This window comes from Typopeltis vanoorti, chromosome 9 (genome assembly GCF_054136105.1).
Source record: "Typopeltis vanoorti isolate ZY-2024b chromosome 9, IOZ_Tvanoo_1.0, whole genome shotgun sequence".
Lineage (NCBI taxonomy): Eukaryota > Metazoa > Arthropoda > Arachnida > Uropygi > Thelyphonidae > Typopeltis > Typopeltis vanoorti.
In genome coordinates, this window is record NC_143557.1 from 58470765 (window position 1) to 58490790 (window position 20026).

Below are 20026 nucleotides of genomic sequence, written 5' to 3' on the forward strand. Positions count from 1 at the left end.
TACATGCAGAATTTTCACGTTAAATAAAAAGTTCAGAATAGAAAGTTAAGAATTCATTAGTCCAGAACGTTACCAAAATAGTGATCAAGTTGGGCTGTGAAGTTTGTTGATTTGTGTGAAACCAAAGGAGAGGAAATGCATTGCATCTTCAATAGTAATCTGAATTTCATGCATTTTGTTTCATAATTCTAACTGAAAATATTCTTTACCGTGTTTTTTTTCTCTTAAAACTTCGTTTTTACAACCAAATATATTCCAGATGCAGTCTGGATGGACGGAATTCAATCTGGCATCTGACAGATTGTATTCTGACATCCCAGAAGTCAGTTCTTTGTCTATACTGATGATGAATCACTAGAAAGGAAGAATAGTATGAAATAAAATATTTTCAAATTGAGGGGGAAATCTTTGTTATGATTTTAACAAAACCATGACAACTTCTTACTGAATGGTGAGTGAAATACCATTCGACTCTTTATCGAAACCTAACTTCTATTACTTTTTAGCAATATAATATTAAACTATTTTCACTTATCATTTCAGCGTAATAGAACTGCTTCAGAGCAGTGGGAGTGGTTTATCAGTACTGAGGACCTTCCGGTTACTGAGGATACTGAAACTAGTTCGATTTTTGCCAGCATTGAGGCGTCAGTTAATCATTATGTTACGCACAGTGGACAATGTAGCAGTGTTTTTTGCATTGCTTATTCTTTTTATTTTTATTTTCAGGTAAGATTTGTTCTTGAAAATATGCAACTTCTTTGTGTCAATAATTATTTTCTCAAAGAGCTAAATGGTCATTTAATTACTGAATCATGTTTCCTTATTGATTGTATACAATAATTACACCTGACTTTTTTACACAATAACAGTTGGTGTTTATCTACTATCAGCGCCCTCTAGTAGATAAACACCAACTACAATATTCTCGGTTACTCTTTAAAATAGACAAATTTTACAACAGTGGAAGTGGATGACTAATATTTATCCGATTGAATATTTCTCATATAAATAACTGACTGCGGTCGTTTTTTAAATGCAGTGAGATCCTCTCCCTCTCTCACTCAGGAGACAGAGATCAGTTAGAAGAATGAAAATATAAAGCTTTTAATTATCTCTAGCTATTATTCTAGCGTTTTAATTTATCCTAAAGGTTTTTCATTTCATCGAAGATGTTTTCTAATATTATTAAGCCATAAAACAATTCATGGTTTACTATTGAGGTGATTACGAACTTTATAAATTAATAGGAAATACAACTTAAATATGATACTTCAGCAAATAAATTGGTAGTTTCTCTTCATAAGTCAAGTGTTATTAACAGTAAATAGATGATGTTCTTTCTCTTTTGTATTCATCACATTCTTTACATAATACAAAATAAAATATAATTAACACAATTTTTTTTTGAATCATTAATATTTTGAAGCAGAAGCTTCTACCTCTTGTAGGTCTTCTTCATTGCATTGGCCATGTGAAGCTACTCGAAATTTTAGTAATTTTTTTAGGAATTATTGCTTTTATGAAGTATGATATCTCGATCATCTTTTGTCTAATTGGAAATGGTTAAAAATTCCCGCTAAGGTATGCATGTTTGCCCTATTTTTTTTCAAAACTCAGACTAAATATATGTTATATATCCAATCCTTTATACACTCATGTTCATAGAAACTGCATCACCTGCTGTAACCATGTTTTTGGTAATTAAATTTGAATGCCTATTTCACAAGGAATAATAACACACAATAATTGTCACAAATAATGAAGAAGGTAATTATAACATTTTTATTTTCGATTAATATTTGGCCCTTTTTAGTACAAGATACGACATAATTAAAAATGACTACAAATTTGCAAATATTTCAAAATGGAGTGGACAGTGAAAAACAAATACCAGTTTCAAAATTAATTCAATTACACAGTTTTACTAACATTCAAAGCTAAAAATTCACTTTTTTTTGTTTAGTACTTCGTGAGTCCACCTCTTGCCTTTATTATAACTTGACATCGGCGTGGCATTGATAAAATCAATTTTCTGATGGATGCAACTGTCAATGCATGGTTCCATACCTTTATAATGGCTTCTTCTTGTGTGTATTTCAGTCTCCATTTGGTACCACAAATTCTCAATGGGGTTGAGATCTGGGCTGTCTACTGGCCACGGTAATTGCACGTGTTCACTGAGCCACTTATTACTCTTCGAGAAAATTAAGTTTTTTAATTAATAAACGCAATTCTTATGGCACATCTTAGGGTTATAATAGCATTATTTACACTTTTTGCTATGACAAGGGGTAGAGTCATCTTGAAATATGTAGTTTGTCATTACGGTGAAGTGGTATCTGATATTAGGCAGCAATTCTAAATTTTTCTGTTATACTTGTGCATTCACTGAACCTTTTGTGAAATATCAAGATAGCAACATCATGATACAACTTACAACCCCAGTTCATTTAATTGGCTGAAAATTTGATTGTTGGTACCAGACAGGATTGAATTTTTTCTCTGATCGTCTTCGAACTGTCTGTCTGCAGTCGGCGCCTTACAGGTTAAGTTTTTTCTTGTCAGAAAAAATGACTCTTTTCCACTGATCAGAGATACATTTGGAATGCTCTTTGCACCAGTTTAACTGAGCCAATCTCGTTTTTTTTTGGTTAACAAAGGCTTTTTTATTTAGGGCGCCTGGCTATAAGTCTCTGTTGAATGAGTCTTCCCACTTCCATTTCATTTCTCCACTTGAGTTTCGAGGAAGAGCCTCTTTAGAACTCTACTTTGGCATAGTGTAGACAGTGGCCCTTCTTCCTTTCAGCAGATCCGGTCTCCTTCACTTTCGACAGTAGCCGTACCACAGTGGATTGACTACAAGACACCCTTTTAGCTATTTCACGAGAGGAATAGCCTTCTCTTCAAAGCTTGAATTACACTTTTCCGTGAGGTGTTAACTGCACGAAAATGCGTAAACTAGCTCTTGCTGTCGATTTATAGAATTAAAAAAATCTGATGCAAGAGCAGCAACGAATACCGAAACCGTGGGAGTAATAGATGATGCAATACAACGAAATATCTAATGCTAAACCAAAAAAGACTATTTAACTACTTAAAACTATATTTATGTAAGGCGATGCGGTTTCTAAGAACATGAGTGTATGTGTATAAAATATCCTCCTCAGTATTTCGTGACTATTACAAAGCTTTGTATTTATTTTCCTATGACATTATATTAATATATATCAGGAAGAAAAAATTCAAATCATGGTGTGTGTGTGTGTGTATATATATATAAATGACAGAGGTGATATTTTCTCTCTCCTGCATCACCATGAAATTATAGATTATTAAGAATCCTTTCATCTAACTGAATTTGAACTTTGCTATTTCTTGTATTTGTTTAATTTTTGTAATATCACATTATTTAAAAAATCAAAGCGAATTTATTTAACATGTGATACTTATCTAGTTCATAAACTGGTCAATATCTATCATGAATTTTAATTTAGTCTACGTTTTCAGTAGTTTTACATGATGTGGATGGAATCACTAATAGTTTTCTTTAAAATCCATTTAAAAATATCAATTATGTCAAGGATTAAAAAAACATACCATCTTATGGACGCATCTGGCGAGTTAACGTCCACCTAACAATTTTGTTTATGGAACCATGGTAAGTCATGAAAGAAAATTGTTGGCGACTACTACTATTTTTCAATTTTTGGAGCTTTGAACTAGGTAAAATATGTTTTGCTAAAATGAAAAACAAACAATAAACCCGAATATCCATATATTATTCTTTATATGAAACAAGTATAGACTGTTCTTGAACATTGATGATTATTAATTTTAGTAGTTGTAACGTCAGTATGAATTTTATTGACGTACTGCTGCTAAATATGAATTTTATTAACATACTGCTGTTAAATATGTATTGTACAAGATTTTATCACAATCATTTAGCTCTTTGTGAATTAAAATACTTTATATTTTTATTATTTCAGTTATATATCATTTCATCTGCTACTGGATTACTGTTTAATGAAATTAATGACAAACTAAATTCATCAACAACTACCCAATTTTATTATATATTATTCCATTTAAATTTCAAAAAGGTGTTTTAAATATTTATGGTTTATTTCCATGAAATGACATTTTAGTGACCAGTAGTGGATGGAATAGGAATGTATTAAATATGTTTCATAGCTTTTATTAGCAAATGTTTATTAATTTAGTAAAATATATGATATTCAAGACGTTCAGTAATGGATCTGAACTACACAGTAAAATACAGAGAAGAGGAAGCTCAATGTCATGTGTCACATAGCTGCTTCTCACCCTGGTCACTTCTATCTTGTCATATAATTTCCTCCTTGCCTGCCTTGTTCGACATTTCATGTTCCCATTCTATGTGCTTCTGTCGCATGCCACATTTATGTTTAGTACCCTATCACACCTCTGCTTCCCTATCCTTTCATTTACATTAATTGAGGGGAGGAAGGGCTGGTTGGGATCTTTCTGCGGTTATATAATTAGCCATAACAAGCGCTTTGAAATGTACTTTTTCAAATTAAGAAGCAAATATGCTAAATTGCAATTCATTTGTTCTCTTGCATGACAGTTTTGTAGATGTTATTGTTTCCTAATCGTGTCAAAATTGATTTTATTCGTTTTTTTTTGTCTTGCATTTATTCACTGTTTGCACGAAAAGTCACTTGTTAAAATTGCAAAATTCACCTGATGTTGCTTTAAAAGTATGTTGCAGTAATGCCACTATTTGTGCTCTGAATAAATTAAAATACGAAATCACTTCTATTAAAATTGAAAACTGCATGTTTTTTGCTTCGTCATACAGACGTCAATAATTATTTGACATTGTATTTCAAAATTATAGATGCCTATACAACAATAATAATGTTTAATTACATATACATGTATATAGAGAGAAACACTGTATCTAAGCTATGGAAAAAATTAGCCAAAATTAATATCACACTACCTTAAAATTAAATTTATTTACTCAGTTTTTGATTTTTGAAAAATCATGAACTGTAGTTCTTATTAAAAAAAATAAAGAAAAATGTGAAGCACTAACTAAAAACTAGAATAAAAAAAATCAGTGATCTCAACGGTCACTAATATTTTTTCCCTGAGAACAAGATAAATTATTTTACTGGTAGCATTTTGCTTCTTTTTTTGAAAATACATACTACAATTAAGTACATTCATAAATATAATCTCGAAGAATAAACTTGTTAATAGAAAATTACATTTTCAGAGTTAAATATAAATGAACTCATTTACTTACCTGTGAATAATTTTATAATCTGAGGTAAAAAATAAATTTTGGAAATATTTGAAATAATTATGTGATATACGAAAAATAAACTAATTAGAAACATTGTAGATATTATCTTCTTACATAAAAATATAAGGGAAATTTTGCTTATTATTATTGTTTTATTGAAAAATTTGCAAAATTTGCGCACACCATTTTTCAAAATCAATAGAATCTGAAGTTCTTAACGGGGTACAAGTGTTATTTGAATATTATTAAACGAATATTATTCACCTTAAAGAGAATTGAATTGAATTGAATTCAATCGACCGTGAGATGCGGTGATTGATTCATTCAATCCAATACCCTTGGAGGGTAATGAATGGCAATGCTGTAGCCAATGAAGATCTAACTGAGGCTTGGCTATTGCTGTTACCCTCCTGCCATGATCAGAGCTTTAATAGCTCAATAACACCTTATCCCTACATTGTCCTCTACAGATAACGGGGAAGATAAAAAGCATTCTTGCTTCGCCCCTTTAAGCCAGTCCTTATAAGGATAAGGAGAAATTTAAGGTGGGAATGAAGCATAATCGACCGTGAGATGCGGTGATTAATACCCTTGCTTCCCCCCTTTAAGCCAGTCCTTATAAGGACAAGGAGAAATATAAACATAAAGACAATGTTTGCATACGACTGTAATTAAAGCGTGTTTAAATAATTGTATTCAAGTTTTATTATGTAATACGTCCAAATAAAATACTTATAAATGGCACCCAAAATTAATTTTCAGATTAATTCCACGTTCTTGAAAATTAATTAGAGATTCTTATAGCACATTACTAATTCAGTGCACAAATTATAGGATATCACGTGAAGTAAGTAAACGAGTTCAACTTTAATTATGCGGTTAAACAATTGATAATGGAAACTGCATGTCTCATCTTATGTTTCACACTTGTACAATTTCAATTAGAACAAGTTTGTTTGGTAGATTTTCATTTATGGAGCTGCTCGGTTAATTAACTTGAAATGACAGTACTATTCTCCCTATTTTTACGCAAAATTTTCAATTTTTCTGTACTAGTAAACTTTTTTTCTGCACGATCCAAAGTGAAACATCGAAGCAACTATGTGAATTACATCAGAGAGATTTTTTTGAATTTTTTGTGATGTCCTGTGTATGTAAACCTAAAAACCAATATCACCAACAGAATATTTCATGTCAGGTTTCCCATTACCTCACTTCTAGCATACTCGGCATGAACCTTTTTGGCTGTAAGTTCTGCAGAAAGGAAGACTCTGAGATACTCTGCGACAGGAAGAATTTTGACTCTTTGCTATGGGCCATTGTCACAGTGTTCCAGGTACATTTTGAACCAGGCAACAATGCCCTACTTTTGTTAAGATGCCAATGATTTATATCCTTAAAACTATACAGATTATTTTTCGGTGAATCTTAGCGTAAAATAACTTTTAATATTTTGATTACCAAATGTGCGCGGATTAATATATCCTAGAGGTTTTGAGTGCGCCAGCTAAATTGTCATTTAAATATATTGTTGCATGGTTATAAATAGAGTAGACACGATGGGATATTTGCGCTTGCGCTGTTGATTGGCATGTACGGTTGCACTATCTCTAGTTGCTATGGTTACCTGTTGATAAATAATTCAAACCAACTGAAGTTACTAACCGTTGCTTCGAAAATTATTTTAACGTATTTCTTAAGCAGTGTATTTTTAAGAAATGGGAGAAACTAACAGAGCATTAAACCCCTGCAGCATACTGCTTTTTATCCACTTCCCCCCCTTAATTGTCGCTTTTCCCAGCACTCCCATATATGGTCATGAACACATGTCTATTATGTTACCAAACTGCTTCATTGCCATATTTCTTTGCCACGTTATCGTATTACCAGTTTTAGCTGGGGCTTCCTCTCTCTTTATAAATACGCATTTAATAAAATTACAAGTTTAATTAAATACTTAAAGATGTCACTGATTAAGAATCAAAATGTGCAAGTAATAACTCCTGTTTTGCTAATAAGAAAACACAGATATGAATTTGGAATAAATGAATAACTATTCCATACCATTGCACACTAAATTATTTTCTAAATCAATCTGATTTATATAGAAATTTAATATACTGAATTATTTTGAGAGAAATTCCAAATGTGTTATATCTTGTAATGTCGTAATTTAAGTTCTAAAATGTTATTATATTATATTATAGTTTTTAAACTATAATAATTACTTCATTATAAAAACTAACATATTTTAAATTACTTGTGATTTGAAACAATTATTAACAAAGTTTATAATGCCACTGAAGCTTTGTCGACAATCAGAGTTTTTTCCCCTACCTGGTAATGAGTTAGTCACTCCAGGACAAGGACAAAGTTTTGTAGGTTTGAATAACAGATTAATCGATTTCATAACGATCCCTTAGTTGATTCCGCGAAAATGACCACCACAGGACGGAATATAGATGCATTACCAGCAGTTATTTTTGGGAATGCTAAAAATGGGATTGTAAAAACAAGTAAATGATCATTCCCTTCAGTAAACAATACCACATTCGTCTTATCGGAAAGTTGTATGTTGTAAAGAAGAATTCCTGGAGAAATGGCAATCACAGTCAATATTAGACACGTAAGAAAATAGTGACTTTACAAATTCCGCAGTGTAACGATCCCAAGAAAAATGCTGACGGTATTACATTTATTCTATAATCTATCTTTTTCACATGACAAGATTATGAATATATATAGAAATAATTTAAAGGCTTCTCTTGCACTTCCACAATCAAGTCATACCAAACCAATCATGGCCTGATGCTGAATTTTGCATCAGGTCATTATGGAGCAAATTCTTCAAGATGGCAGAAACATCGTGTATTTTACCTATTAATTCTAATCTCATCCAATATTAAAATATGGATGTTGCTCATAAAAATTCTAAAACCATTTTTGTGGTTGCAGAACTCAGAAGATGGTAGCAGATATTTTGTTTGAAGGAATGAAAAACCGACAACTGCTTGTCATTGATCCTCCCAGGACTCCGTAACACTCATATCTTTTCTGTAATCAATCCGTGCATAATAATATCTCCAAATTCCCTTAGGCAGAGAAATTTCACTCACTCTATAATGAAGTCGCTGCTCGCCCCACCGAGTTAAGCACACGGATGTTTTAATAAGCTCTTATTAAGTTACTAAACAAGTACAAGCTTAAAAGGTAGGTATTTGAACTCAATGATCACTCGAAATCTGTCAGTGATTTGCTCATTACCTGTGTACAATTTGTATCATCTCCCTCTCAATACCTTAAAAACACATTTCGGTTAAACTAGATATAAAATTAATATGTAAGATTTAAAGTTGTGTATATAGAAAATTAGCTGTCTATGTTCATTAATAAATCTTTATCGCGTATTTTTTATTATGAACTCGACAGCAATTACCAAAGTATATCAAACTAAAAGCGATATTTTACTTATTAAGTTTTTATTTCGAATTAAATTAAAAATGCTGAATTCAATCTAGATCAGCAGTAACGTTATTATTGGTTCATAAATGCGTTATAACTGGTGACAAGTAATTTGTTTTTATGTGAAAAACGTATTTTCTTTGGAATTTCTCTCAATTAATGGCATTTTAAATTCAAATTGATTAGAAATAAATGCAATTTTACGGAAAAATCTTTCTAATTATTGACTAATTATGGCTTACTAAGTAGACAAAAGTACAATAAGTATTGTAAATATAATAAACTGGCGTCTATACTCCGTGATATTAAATTTTCATTTTTTAAATATTGTCATTACCTGACAAATATTAATCTTTGCCCGAGTTTGTATAAAAGATGACAACCGAACATTATCCAAGCTTCTACCAGTGATTCAAATCCTAATTGATCAAATTACGTGTTTTTAAAGTATAAGGAAGGTAGGAAATAAAAGTTTAGAAAGCACTAAACACATAGCATGTTTCGATACGTAATCATGTTACTTACTTACCTTTTTTAAATAACGAAACCTATGGTGCGTTCATAATTAGAAGAAATACACATATAAACCACAGTGAAAATTATTTAATTGTAAATATTTCATCCTAAGTATCTTAGGACATCATCAGTACAGTATTTAAACAAAATTAGGAATAACATACAGTTAGGGCGCATGATTACAATCTCATGAAAACGTGCATAACGTGCTAAAGTAGTACAAAAAAAATGTTAATTATTTAACACAATTTTGTATGATAATTTCCCATACTTTAGGAATAGTAAGAACGTCGTTGCGGTTTAGGTTTGGTCTGCGCCCTAACTGTATGTTATTCCTAATTTTGTTTAAATACTGTACTGATGATGTACTAAGATGAAATATTTACAATTAAATAATTTTCACTGTGGTTTATACGTGTGTTTCTTCTAATTACTTACCTTTATTTAATACAATCGAGTGGCGGTTGTGAATTATATTCTTGACGAATGTCGATTTGCAACAAATATTATAAAAACATTTTTACTAGCACTAAATGGTAATGTTTGATTTACAGATTGCACCTCAGTGTAAAGGAATTAGACAGAAATCTATTGACACCACTTTCTTTCAGATATATGATTCATACATATAATGAAATGACGAACTATATGCGGTGATGGTTTGTTATGAAGCGAATGGATCCTAACGAGAATACCCTTGGAGGGTAATGGATGGCAATCCAGGGTAACAAATGGCAATGCTGTAGCCAATGAAGTTCTAACTGAGGCTCGGCTATTGCTGTTACCCTCCTGCCATGATCAGAGCTTTAATAGCTCAATGACACCTTACCATACACTGTCCTCTACAGATAACGGGGAATATGAAAAGCATTTTTGCTTCGCCCCTTTAAGCCAGTCCTTATAAGGACTTTTTTGCGGTGATGGTTTGTTATGAAGCGGATGGATCCTAACGAGAATACCCTTGGAGGGTAATGGATGGCAATCCAGGGTAACAAATGGCAATGCTGTAGCCAATGAAGTTCTAACTGAGACTCGGCTATTGCTGTTACCCTCCTGCCATGATCAGAGCTTTAATAGCTCAATAACACCTTATCCCTACACTGTCCTCTACAGATAACGGGGAAGATGAAAAGCATTCTTGCTTCGCCCCTTTAAGCCAGTCCTTATCCAAGGACTATATACGGTGATGGTAAGGGGATGAAAAAAAAAGTCCTTTTTAGGACTTCCAGGGTAACAAATGGCAATGCTGTAGCCAATGAAATGAAGTTTTAACTGAGGCTCGGCTATTGCCGTTACCTAGCCATGACTAGAGCTTTTTAGCTCAATAACATTACATCCACACAGATTTACTTCATTCAGATGACGGGATAAAGAGTCAGGGACTCAGTCCATCGCCCAGTTCTTTTAAGAACTTAAGATATGCGGTGATCTGTGAACTGATAGTCCTTTTTAGGACTTCCAGGGTAACAAATGGCAATGCTGTAGCCAATGAAGTTTTAACTGAGGCTTGGCTATTGCCGTTACCCAGCCATGACTAGAGCTTTTTATCTCAACAACACTCCATCCACACAGATTTACTTCATTCAGATGACGGGATAAAGAGTCAGGGACTCAGTCCATTGCCCAGTTCTTTTAAGAACTTAATATGCGGTGATTAATAATATCCTTGGAGGGTAATGGATGGTAATGCTGTAGCCAATGAAGTTCCAACTGAGGGTCAGTTATTGTTGTTACCTTCCTGCCATGATCAGAGCTTCAATAGCTCAATAACACCTTAGCCCTACACTGTCCTACAGATAACGGGGAAGATGAAAAATCATTCTTGCTTCGCCCCTTTAAGCCAGTCCTTATAAGGACTATATTTTCATCAAGGAGAAATAATCGAACGTGAGATTCGGTGATTAATACCCTTGGAGGGTAATGGATGGCAATGCTGTAGCCAATGAAGATCTAACTGAGGCTCGGCTATTGCTGTTACCCTCCTACCATGATCAAAGCTTTATTTATTTATTTATTTATATAACACCTTATCCTTACACTGTCCTCTACAGATAACGGGGAAGATGAAAAGCATTCTTGCTTCGCCCCTTTAAGCCAGTCCTTATAAGGATATTTTCATCAATTGTGTACAGACGGGGAAATATTATTATTTAATTTAATAAAATTAATCGCAGGCTTCTATTTTGTACTTGGATGTGGTGACAGCCCAAGACAGGAGGATGTGGAGGAGACTCATCATCAACAGTGACCCCACTTAAGTGGGAGAAGCTGCAGAAGAAGAACGCAGGCTTCTAAAAATGTGCACCAAAGATCTAACATCCAGTTTTCTCTTTTAACGCTGAGCATCGGGCATGCTGATGTTGCTAGAATTTACTAGGAGTTGGTCGGGTGTTGTTATGTTATGTAATAGAGCCTACCAGATTATGATATAGAAAGTGTGTAGTATGACTTTAAGAAGGCTGTGCATGAAACTATAGTCGACGAGAATACAGTAAGATATGGAGAAATTATTGAAGTAAAATCGGTGAAGCGAGGGATAAAGTGGGTATAAGAATGAGGATGGCTTCGGTAGTGTTCAAACAATTATGGAAAACTTAAATCTGTAATAGTCTGGTTCTGTGTTTGCGTTGTTGGAGCTGAGACATTGTGTAAGATAAGAGGGATAATGGAAGACTTGATGCGTTTGGTTAACAGTGTTTAGGGAGGACTAGTTTAGGAATCAGATAGTTTGAATAATTATGCGATACGGCTCAGCATTATTCACGAGATGGGTCTCATTTCTTCAGTACACTTATTTCGTATTTTTGCTAAAACAATGGTGGGAGGGGATGCTAGGTTGCCTTGGCATGTCTTCTTTAAAATTCCTTAAGGAGAGGTGGTCAAATCCATGACTTACTTGATTACTGCGAAATAGTAAAAACTCAGCATGAAAGAAATTAACAACCTGTTTACCTTAATTTGCATTTGCCTTCAAATGCTGTGTTTATGTGAGATTTAAAAAATGGTCTGAGACTATATTAGGCGCAGATTTAAATAATATGGGTTGATAATATTTTTCCGACTGAAAATGTTGCTGGCTTCACGTTCGTCCTATACTGAGGTAAGCAGATTTCAAGAGTTGTCCACCTGGAAACTAGAAGATCAATTGATATTTACGTCATCTATTGAATTTATTACGTGACAACTTGGTCCCACATGTCTTTGGGCTGACCTGAAATCGCCTTAACCTTAGACCTTCAGAAATCAGGTATTCAGTTGATAAATCCTATGGCTGGTTGCTCAATTATCCTCTTCGCATCCATCAAGAGCTGGAACTTTCTACAAGCTTTCTATATTTGATTTACTTCTTCGGATGCAACGAATGAAGTATCCTTCATTTTGCAGTTTAATTTCAATGATCAGAGTATCTTGCGTTCTGAAAGTGTATGCTACTCAAGATCAAACGAAGGAGTTGAAATTCCGTCCAACTTTCATATTAATGCATGGCGCAGAAGCAATCGATCTCCTACTGAGTGAAAAGTCAAAGAGGAATCAGCGATGCATTAATGCAACTAATGACCTGTGGTTAGTGGGGTCGTTATTGGTCCTTTGAAGTAATGAGATACAGAACTGGCAAACAGGAGCATTTCTGTGGTGGATAATCCTCAAAGGGCTGTGGTGCTCTAATTTGAAATCGCATTTTCATCGCTATGGGTTAATAGTGCCCCAACTCATTAACTGAGCATAACGTGCGATTATTGAGAAGTCATCCGGATAAATTTATTCGTAAAATACTGCCCTACTAGCGATTAAGAGAGTGACAATAAGTCTCAAATTATTATTTTGATTCTATTTAAAATGACACATTTTAATGTCGCATGTAAACCTATCTAAGATTCTACTAACATTTCAACTTTATGGTGAGTGTACTGCTAATGTCTGTGAGTACAAAAACACCTCAAGAGGAAGGAACCAGCTTAAACTTCTTTTTCTTTTCTTCAAATGACTTACAAATGTACTGTTAACTACACGATACCTTTGATTCTGAAATACTGTTTAAGTGAACTCTTAAAATAACAAAATACAACCTTCTCTCATTTTGTCCCACTCTCATAATCATTAACAACTTATCTTCAATTGTTTTTTTCTTGTCTCCCACTTGTCTGTTATAAACCATTATAACTGAACGTTTGCAGACAGTCATCAGTCAACAATATTCCATGCATCTTGCATGCATAAAGACAATAATGGAATTAAGTATTAAATGATACCTGAAATTGGCGGTGTGAATGGCAGAACCTACTTATCTGTCTACAGAAGGCTTGCGATTTGAGGGGGGGAGGGTCAAAGATCTAGGCAATTATAAAGCCAAGATAAAATACAAGATTCATATTCAGTTGAACGAGTCATCATTGAAACTTGGTTTTGTTTTGGTGATATTCGTTTCCTTTACTGCCGTGATCGATTCTTGGAATTCGCTTTAAATGATAATCTGTAAAGGAAAATAGGGAAAAAATTACCTGTTTTAATATACGTATACACTTTGTAAATATAACTTATGAGTAATCTTTGGTTAAAACGTTATATTTTTTCATCATTATTAGCGTCTTTATTCTACAAACTATTTAAAAACAAAATACAAAAAGCTTTGGTAGATTCTCCTGATAGCGATACGACACATCCGATACGTTATTTCAGAACACAAAATGATAGAAGCCATGACTCTGTATCCCTTCATCTGATTGAAGAAAATCTGTGTGGAAGGGGTATTATTGAGCTAAAAGCTCTAGTTGTGGCTGGGTAACGGCAATAGCCGAGCCTCAGTTAAAACTTCATTGGCCACAGCATTGCCATCCGTTACTCTGAGTCTGTCAATGGAAATACATGTATCCATATAAATTTCCCTATCTGGTTAAATGATTTTTTTTTTTTTTGGCTAGATGGGTGAAGCAAAAATGCTTTTCATATTCCCGTTATCTGTAGAAGAAAATGTATGGATGGTGTAATATAGGGCTATAAGCTCTGATCATGGCAGGAGGGTAGCAGGCAATAGCTGAGCCTCAATTAAAAACTTCATTGGCTACAGCATTGCAATCCATTACCCTCCCTGGATACCCATTTTAGTCGCCTCGTACGACATGCATGGGTTACAGTGGAGCTATTCTTATCCCGGCCACCACACGGGGTAGGTTAAATGATCCTTATAAGGACTGGCTTAAAGGGGCGAAGCAAGAATGCATTTTATCTTCCCCGTTATCTGTAGAGGACAGTGTAGGGATAAGATATTATTGAGCTATTAAAGCTCTGATCATGGCAGGAGGGTAACAGCAATAGCCGAGCCTCAGTTAGAACTTCATTCGCTGCAGTATTGCCATCTATTACCCTCCAAGGGTATTAATCACCGCATCTCACGGTCAATTCTCCTTCTCCCAGGTTAAATGATTTCTAACTCAACACCACCTTAGTCCTTATAAGGACTGGCTTAAAGGGGCGAAGCAAGAATGCTTTTTATCTTCCCCGTTATCTGTAGAGGACAGTGTAGGGATAAGATATAAGATATTAAGCTATTAAAGTTCTGATTATGGCAGGAGGGTAACAGCAATAGCCGAGTCTCAGTTAGAACTTCATTGGCTACAGCATTGCTATCAATTGCTCTCCAAAGGTATTCATCAATCTTCCCGTCCACTCCAGGTTAAATGATGATCTCTACAACCATTATAAATATTCTCATTATATAATAAAAACACTGGTGTGTTTATAAATATTAATTTTTGCTTTAAATTTAATGAAATGTAGAGTATAAAAATTTGATAATGAGTTTGAATCACGATTTTTGTCTCACAAATGAATGTCCCCAAGATGAATGGATTAGAAAAAAAAAAGATGAGACGCATATTTTAATATTAATCTGCATGCAAATGATAACAAAATTTGCAATCTTGGTTTGCATTTTTCGAGTTTATAATTTGTGTTCAACATCTCTGTAGTAGAAACAGTCTAAAGTCATTTTCAATATAAGTATTTTAACTTATGACATTTAACTGTGATCGGGTCTATCAGAAAGGGAAAACCTTTGATGATAACAAGCGCACTGTCGACAGCGCGCTCCTTTGCTGACGACAGCATTGGAGTGTACTGTCATCGGCAAAACTATGGATAGGATTGGAAGTCTGTGAGAGCAGGTCATTTATACACAAGAGGAAGAGAGTGGGTGAAAGAGCAGAACCCTGGGGTACTCCTGCATTGGTGAAGAAATCTGAGGAGAGTAAACTGTCTACTGTGACATCTCGTTGGCAAATTGGAGGGAGTTGTTAGATATTCTTGTGGGAAGACTGATGATCTGAAATAGGCCATTACTGATGGCGAATACTCCAGCATCCCTGCCTTCTTTTTGATCGGTGAAACCGGAGAAGGGGGAGCCAATGTAAGTTGTGGACATTAAAGTCCCCAACAAGGATGACCTCACTATTGAGGTAGACTGCAGAAAGTCGAGTTTTAGAGAGAGAAAGTTGAAGAGGCCAGAGTAGTTGGTGGAGTTTGTAGAGCGATAGATGGAGCAGATGAAACCGCTAAACATGTGAGGGTTGTTTTGACTTCATTAAATTGAAAAACCTTAAGTGAAGTGCATGTGAAAAAAAAAGGAGGGGGGGGCAAGTTTATCTTGGTTTTTATATGCGAATAAAACAGGTTTTGACACACGAAACTATAAGTGAAATAAACACTTAGCATAGAGAAGTAAAGAGAGACTGATGATAGTCCATTCAATTCATTTCTGGAGTTCTCCGTGAGGAATTTATTTTAATGATTTCTGTAAAAATTCTTTACCAATAAAGCGATCTCTCAATTGGGTTCGCCCTGTGTCTTAGTAACTGGAACTTAATTGTAACAGTTTATTTTAGTTATCAAAATTATAATACATATGAAGGAATGAGACAAATTATAAGACAAATTATCTTTATAATTTTGGACCTAAATTATAAGATAACGGGGGTGGGGGGGTGCTGCATGGTCTCCATGTGTTCTAGGCAGAATACACGCAACAGTTTACTTAAATTCAAATCATCATAGTGACTATCCGGACAGACATTGGCAAGGTTAATTATCATTGAGATATTGGCTGAAGTATCCGTTATGCTAGCAAATGGTTTATTAAGTTCGATCGTGGATATAAGCTGATCAGATAAACATGTCTGAAAGAGATTCATATGCATCTCATCGAATAACAGGATCTTGTATTTAGTTCAAAGATTTGAGATCCTTAGAGATAAATCAAATGTCAACTTACTCTTTACATATTCATCAAAAAATATAGTCAAGGGCATAAGTATGTTAGCAGTTATGACAAAAAAAAGGAAATATAACAAATGAGCACTGTTTATTTAATAACGCACATTATGTGCACTCCTCTGTACATTATTTCTACATAACGATCTCTGAAAATTTAACATACTTTTCAAATGGATGTTTACTTATTCGGTTGATGTCATGATAAGAGTGTCTTGATTAGCTTTTGACTTAACAGAAACTTCCTCGTGGGGTCGAAACTTCCTCTTTGAACTAAATAACGAATATTTCTATTCTGACAGGAATATGATTCTAATATCTCTGTCTCTTCCAGACATCTTTTGCAAATCAAGCTGATATTCAAAATCTATAATAGATTTCCAGTATTAATACCTCATTAAAGACCTAACTGATAATATCTTGTTATTTTCTATAAGATGGTTATTCTTATGATTTCGTTGTCAGCGAGCTCTTGATACACGTTCTAGAAACTAAGAAACGGCACCTCCCTATTATTTTAAAGCTAGTTTCTAAAATGTGCTCAAAACCATCTGGCTGCAAAATAAACATTTTAATTTAATTGCCAACTAACTGGAAAAAGGTACGTATATTTTCATAGATAGTAGTTGTTATTACTTTTTGTGCACATTCGTCTTTCTCGAGATCTATGGGTGATTTGAGAAATTCTAACTTGACTTTTCTTGTAAGAAAGCTCCCGAGTTGAGCTTAACCACAATAGAGTCAACTCTACAACTTTACACACCCTTTTAAATGGAACTTCAAATAAATTTTAAATAAGTCAGTTTTTCGTTACTAATGTACATAAGAGGAAACCCAAATGAGAAATGACCTCCCCTTTTGTAAAAAAAAATTCTGTCATTCAAATAAATGATTTATGGAGGAATTACTTGAAACTGGCTTTTCTTGCCTATAAGTCAGATATCTGTACCGCCAAACGTTCTTTAAGCAGATACCATCCTTTGAATATGTTAAAATGTGATTCTGATCAACGTTTATAGCCTTCCGCAGTTTATCATGAAAAGTTCGGTTATCTCACACATTTTAGCTTCTCTTCATTGAAATCTGTATTCATTTTTGTTCCTTCCCATTCCAAATAAATATATTCGTTTATTTAAATTCTTAACGTTATCATTTCGGCTGAATAATTTACATAATGTTAGCTTATAATCACATATGAGTAATTTTATTGAAATACATTAAAGGTGTCTATAAGTTTATGATTCGTTAGGAAAAAATTCTTAAGTTTCACAAGATATCTTTAGAAAAAAAACTAAATATTTTTATAGATTAAATATTATATAATAAATAAAAGGATATTTAATACTTTTGAGCTTGAATATAAAATCAACCGGAAGTTGTCCTATGTATATTTCACTAGCCACTGTTCGTAATTTATTTACCTCTTATCTCTTAAATCCGTACTAAAAATGAGTCTAAACGGATTTCTAAAAACGGTACTTTTGTCTACTTTGACTGCTATTACACAACCAAAATAAATTTTAAAAAATTACGTTAGAAATGCTTAGAAATAGTGTGAAAAAAAACATGTGCTGTCCAATTTAATGGACAGCAATCCGTAAAAAAATATGTCGCGTTACAATTTTTGCTTTCCCTAGTTGCTTGGGAATGCATTTGTTCGGAGGTAAATTTTGTTCTCGGCCAGACAATGACGTATATTGCACGTGCGAGGAACTGAGGAGGACGGACTTTACTTGTAGCTGTGACCGCAAGAATTTCGACAATTTTCTGTGGGCGACAGTTACGGTGTTTCAGGTAAGGACGATAGCGTGGCAAACAAAAAAAAAAGTATCTACCTCAAGAATTTGAGCTTATGTTTTTTGTTACCCTTAAATTAGCAGTTATTTCGCACTCTAATATAGCGCAAGAAAATTTTGAAAAAGACTTTGGTTTTACAATACAATAGCTTCAAACAATGAAAGGTATGTTTTTATTCAGTATGCTTTGTGTAATATGTGTTCGAAATATAAATTGTAGTTCGGTTTTTATTGAGCTTTTTGGTCACCACTTTCAAATTTTCAAAGGTTATTTCTCTTTTGTGTCATTAAAATATTCCTAAATTAAATAAAATATATTTGCGGATTTCATAATTTGGTTTTCTATCGATAAAAAATCCAATAGAGAGCGTGTTTTTTAAACGCGCCCTCTATTTTGAACCGTGTGGTCTATCACGTAAATGTACTGACATGCAACTACATTGTTGGTCAACTTGCTCGCCAATGACTATTTTAAGCAACCAAAGTTGTATTTAATTTTGATATTCTTGACCCGATGCGCCTATTCCTTCGTAAAGTCTGTAACTACCATCAATTGGCACAAGTCAGTTAGTGGGATTTGCTAACAGTGCAACAGATGAACTTGATACGATGAATGGGTTAACTTCGTCTGGAGTTAAACATTTGGAAGCTTGCCTCGACATAATGACACGCCATTTAAGCGAAGTTTGTTCCGATTGTAAACTTGTTATGGCAATTAATGAAAGCATTGAGGAAACGTAAAGTTGCGTGAGTGTGAAAGGGAAAACGAATCCATTAATATATTTCTCTTTTCAAGAAGATCCTGAAACGGTATGGTTTAAGTTCGAGAATACGGACATAAGCAATATAAATATATGAATAGAACGTAATTTTTGAGGATCTTCAAGGGATCTATTATAACCGGAATTGATCGTATAAATAGCTATTTTTGATTATGTCTTCTATGCTTAGCGGTCTCAATGCCAGATATAATCAAAAGTTCTGGAAATGTCACGAGCCTATGTTTCACAGAACCTTTTCATGGCGCGTGGCCAGTGGTGAGTAATGTACTAAGAGGCTAGCCGTAGACCTCAAAATGGCGGAATCCATACACGTGATCGCTGAGAGAGAGAGAGAGGTGAGTAGCAGAAGATTGCCATCTGAGTTATAAAGAGGACAAGAAAATTCTACAGTATACCAAAGGGAGATATGGTTTAAAAGAGATCAATAACATTGGCAAAGTGAAAACGGTTATTGGTAATTCGAGTAGGTAGAAGTCTGCATTAAGGCATTCCTTCTAGTAAATACTTGCATCTCGTCTGGCTAGGTCGGTGGTGTTGGGATAGGGGAGCCAGTTAGAGACGTGGAGGTTAGTTTACTGAGCAGAATTTCTCCAGCTTAACAAACACTTGACGAAATATTTCCGATAAATTAATCGCCTTAAGTATTCATTTACTTCTCAGATTTATTTAAATGAGAGCATAGCGAACAAAAATTTATTTCCGGAAGTATTCTAGAAACTCAAAATATTGTCGTGTATGCAGTTGTAAAAACGAGAAAAATTATTATGTTATTTAAGATCACAAAGAAGCAACTAAGATGAGTAAATTATATTTGAATATAGGCGTTTTTGTCAGTATAGAAAAACAGCACATTTGGGTAATCTTTTAAGCAGATAGAATGTCATTTCCATGTATTAATTGACCTATTA

At 33.9% G+C, this 20026-nt stretch overlaps 1 protein-coding gene across 1 annotated transcript in view; it reads left to right on the plus strand.

Moving 5' to 3' along the window:
- The window catches only part of LOC150103071 (voltage-dependent T-type calcium channel subunit alpha-1G-like), a 156787-nt gene that overhangs the window by 43595 nt on the left and 93166 nt on the right, over positions 1 to 20026 (plus strand). The window contains exons 10-11 of the mRNA XM_090398087.1: positions 544 to 729; positions 6521 to 6635. Of these exons, the coding sequence (XP_090254213.1) occupies positions 544 to 729; positions 6521 to 6635 (301 nt within the window). The remainder of the gene's footprint in view (positions 1 to 543; positions 730 to 6520; positions 6636 to 20026) is intronic.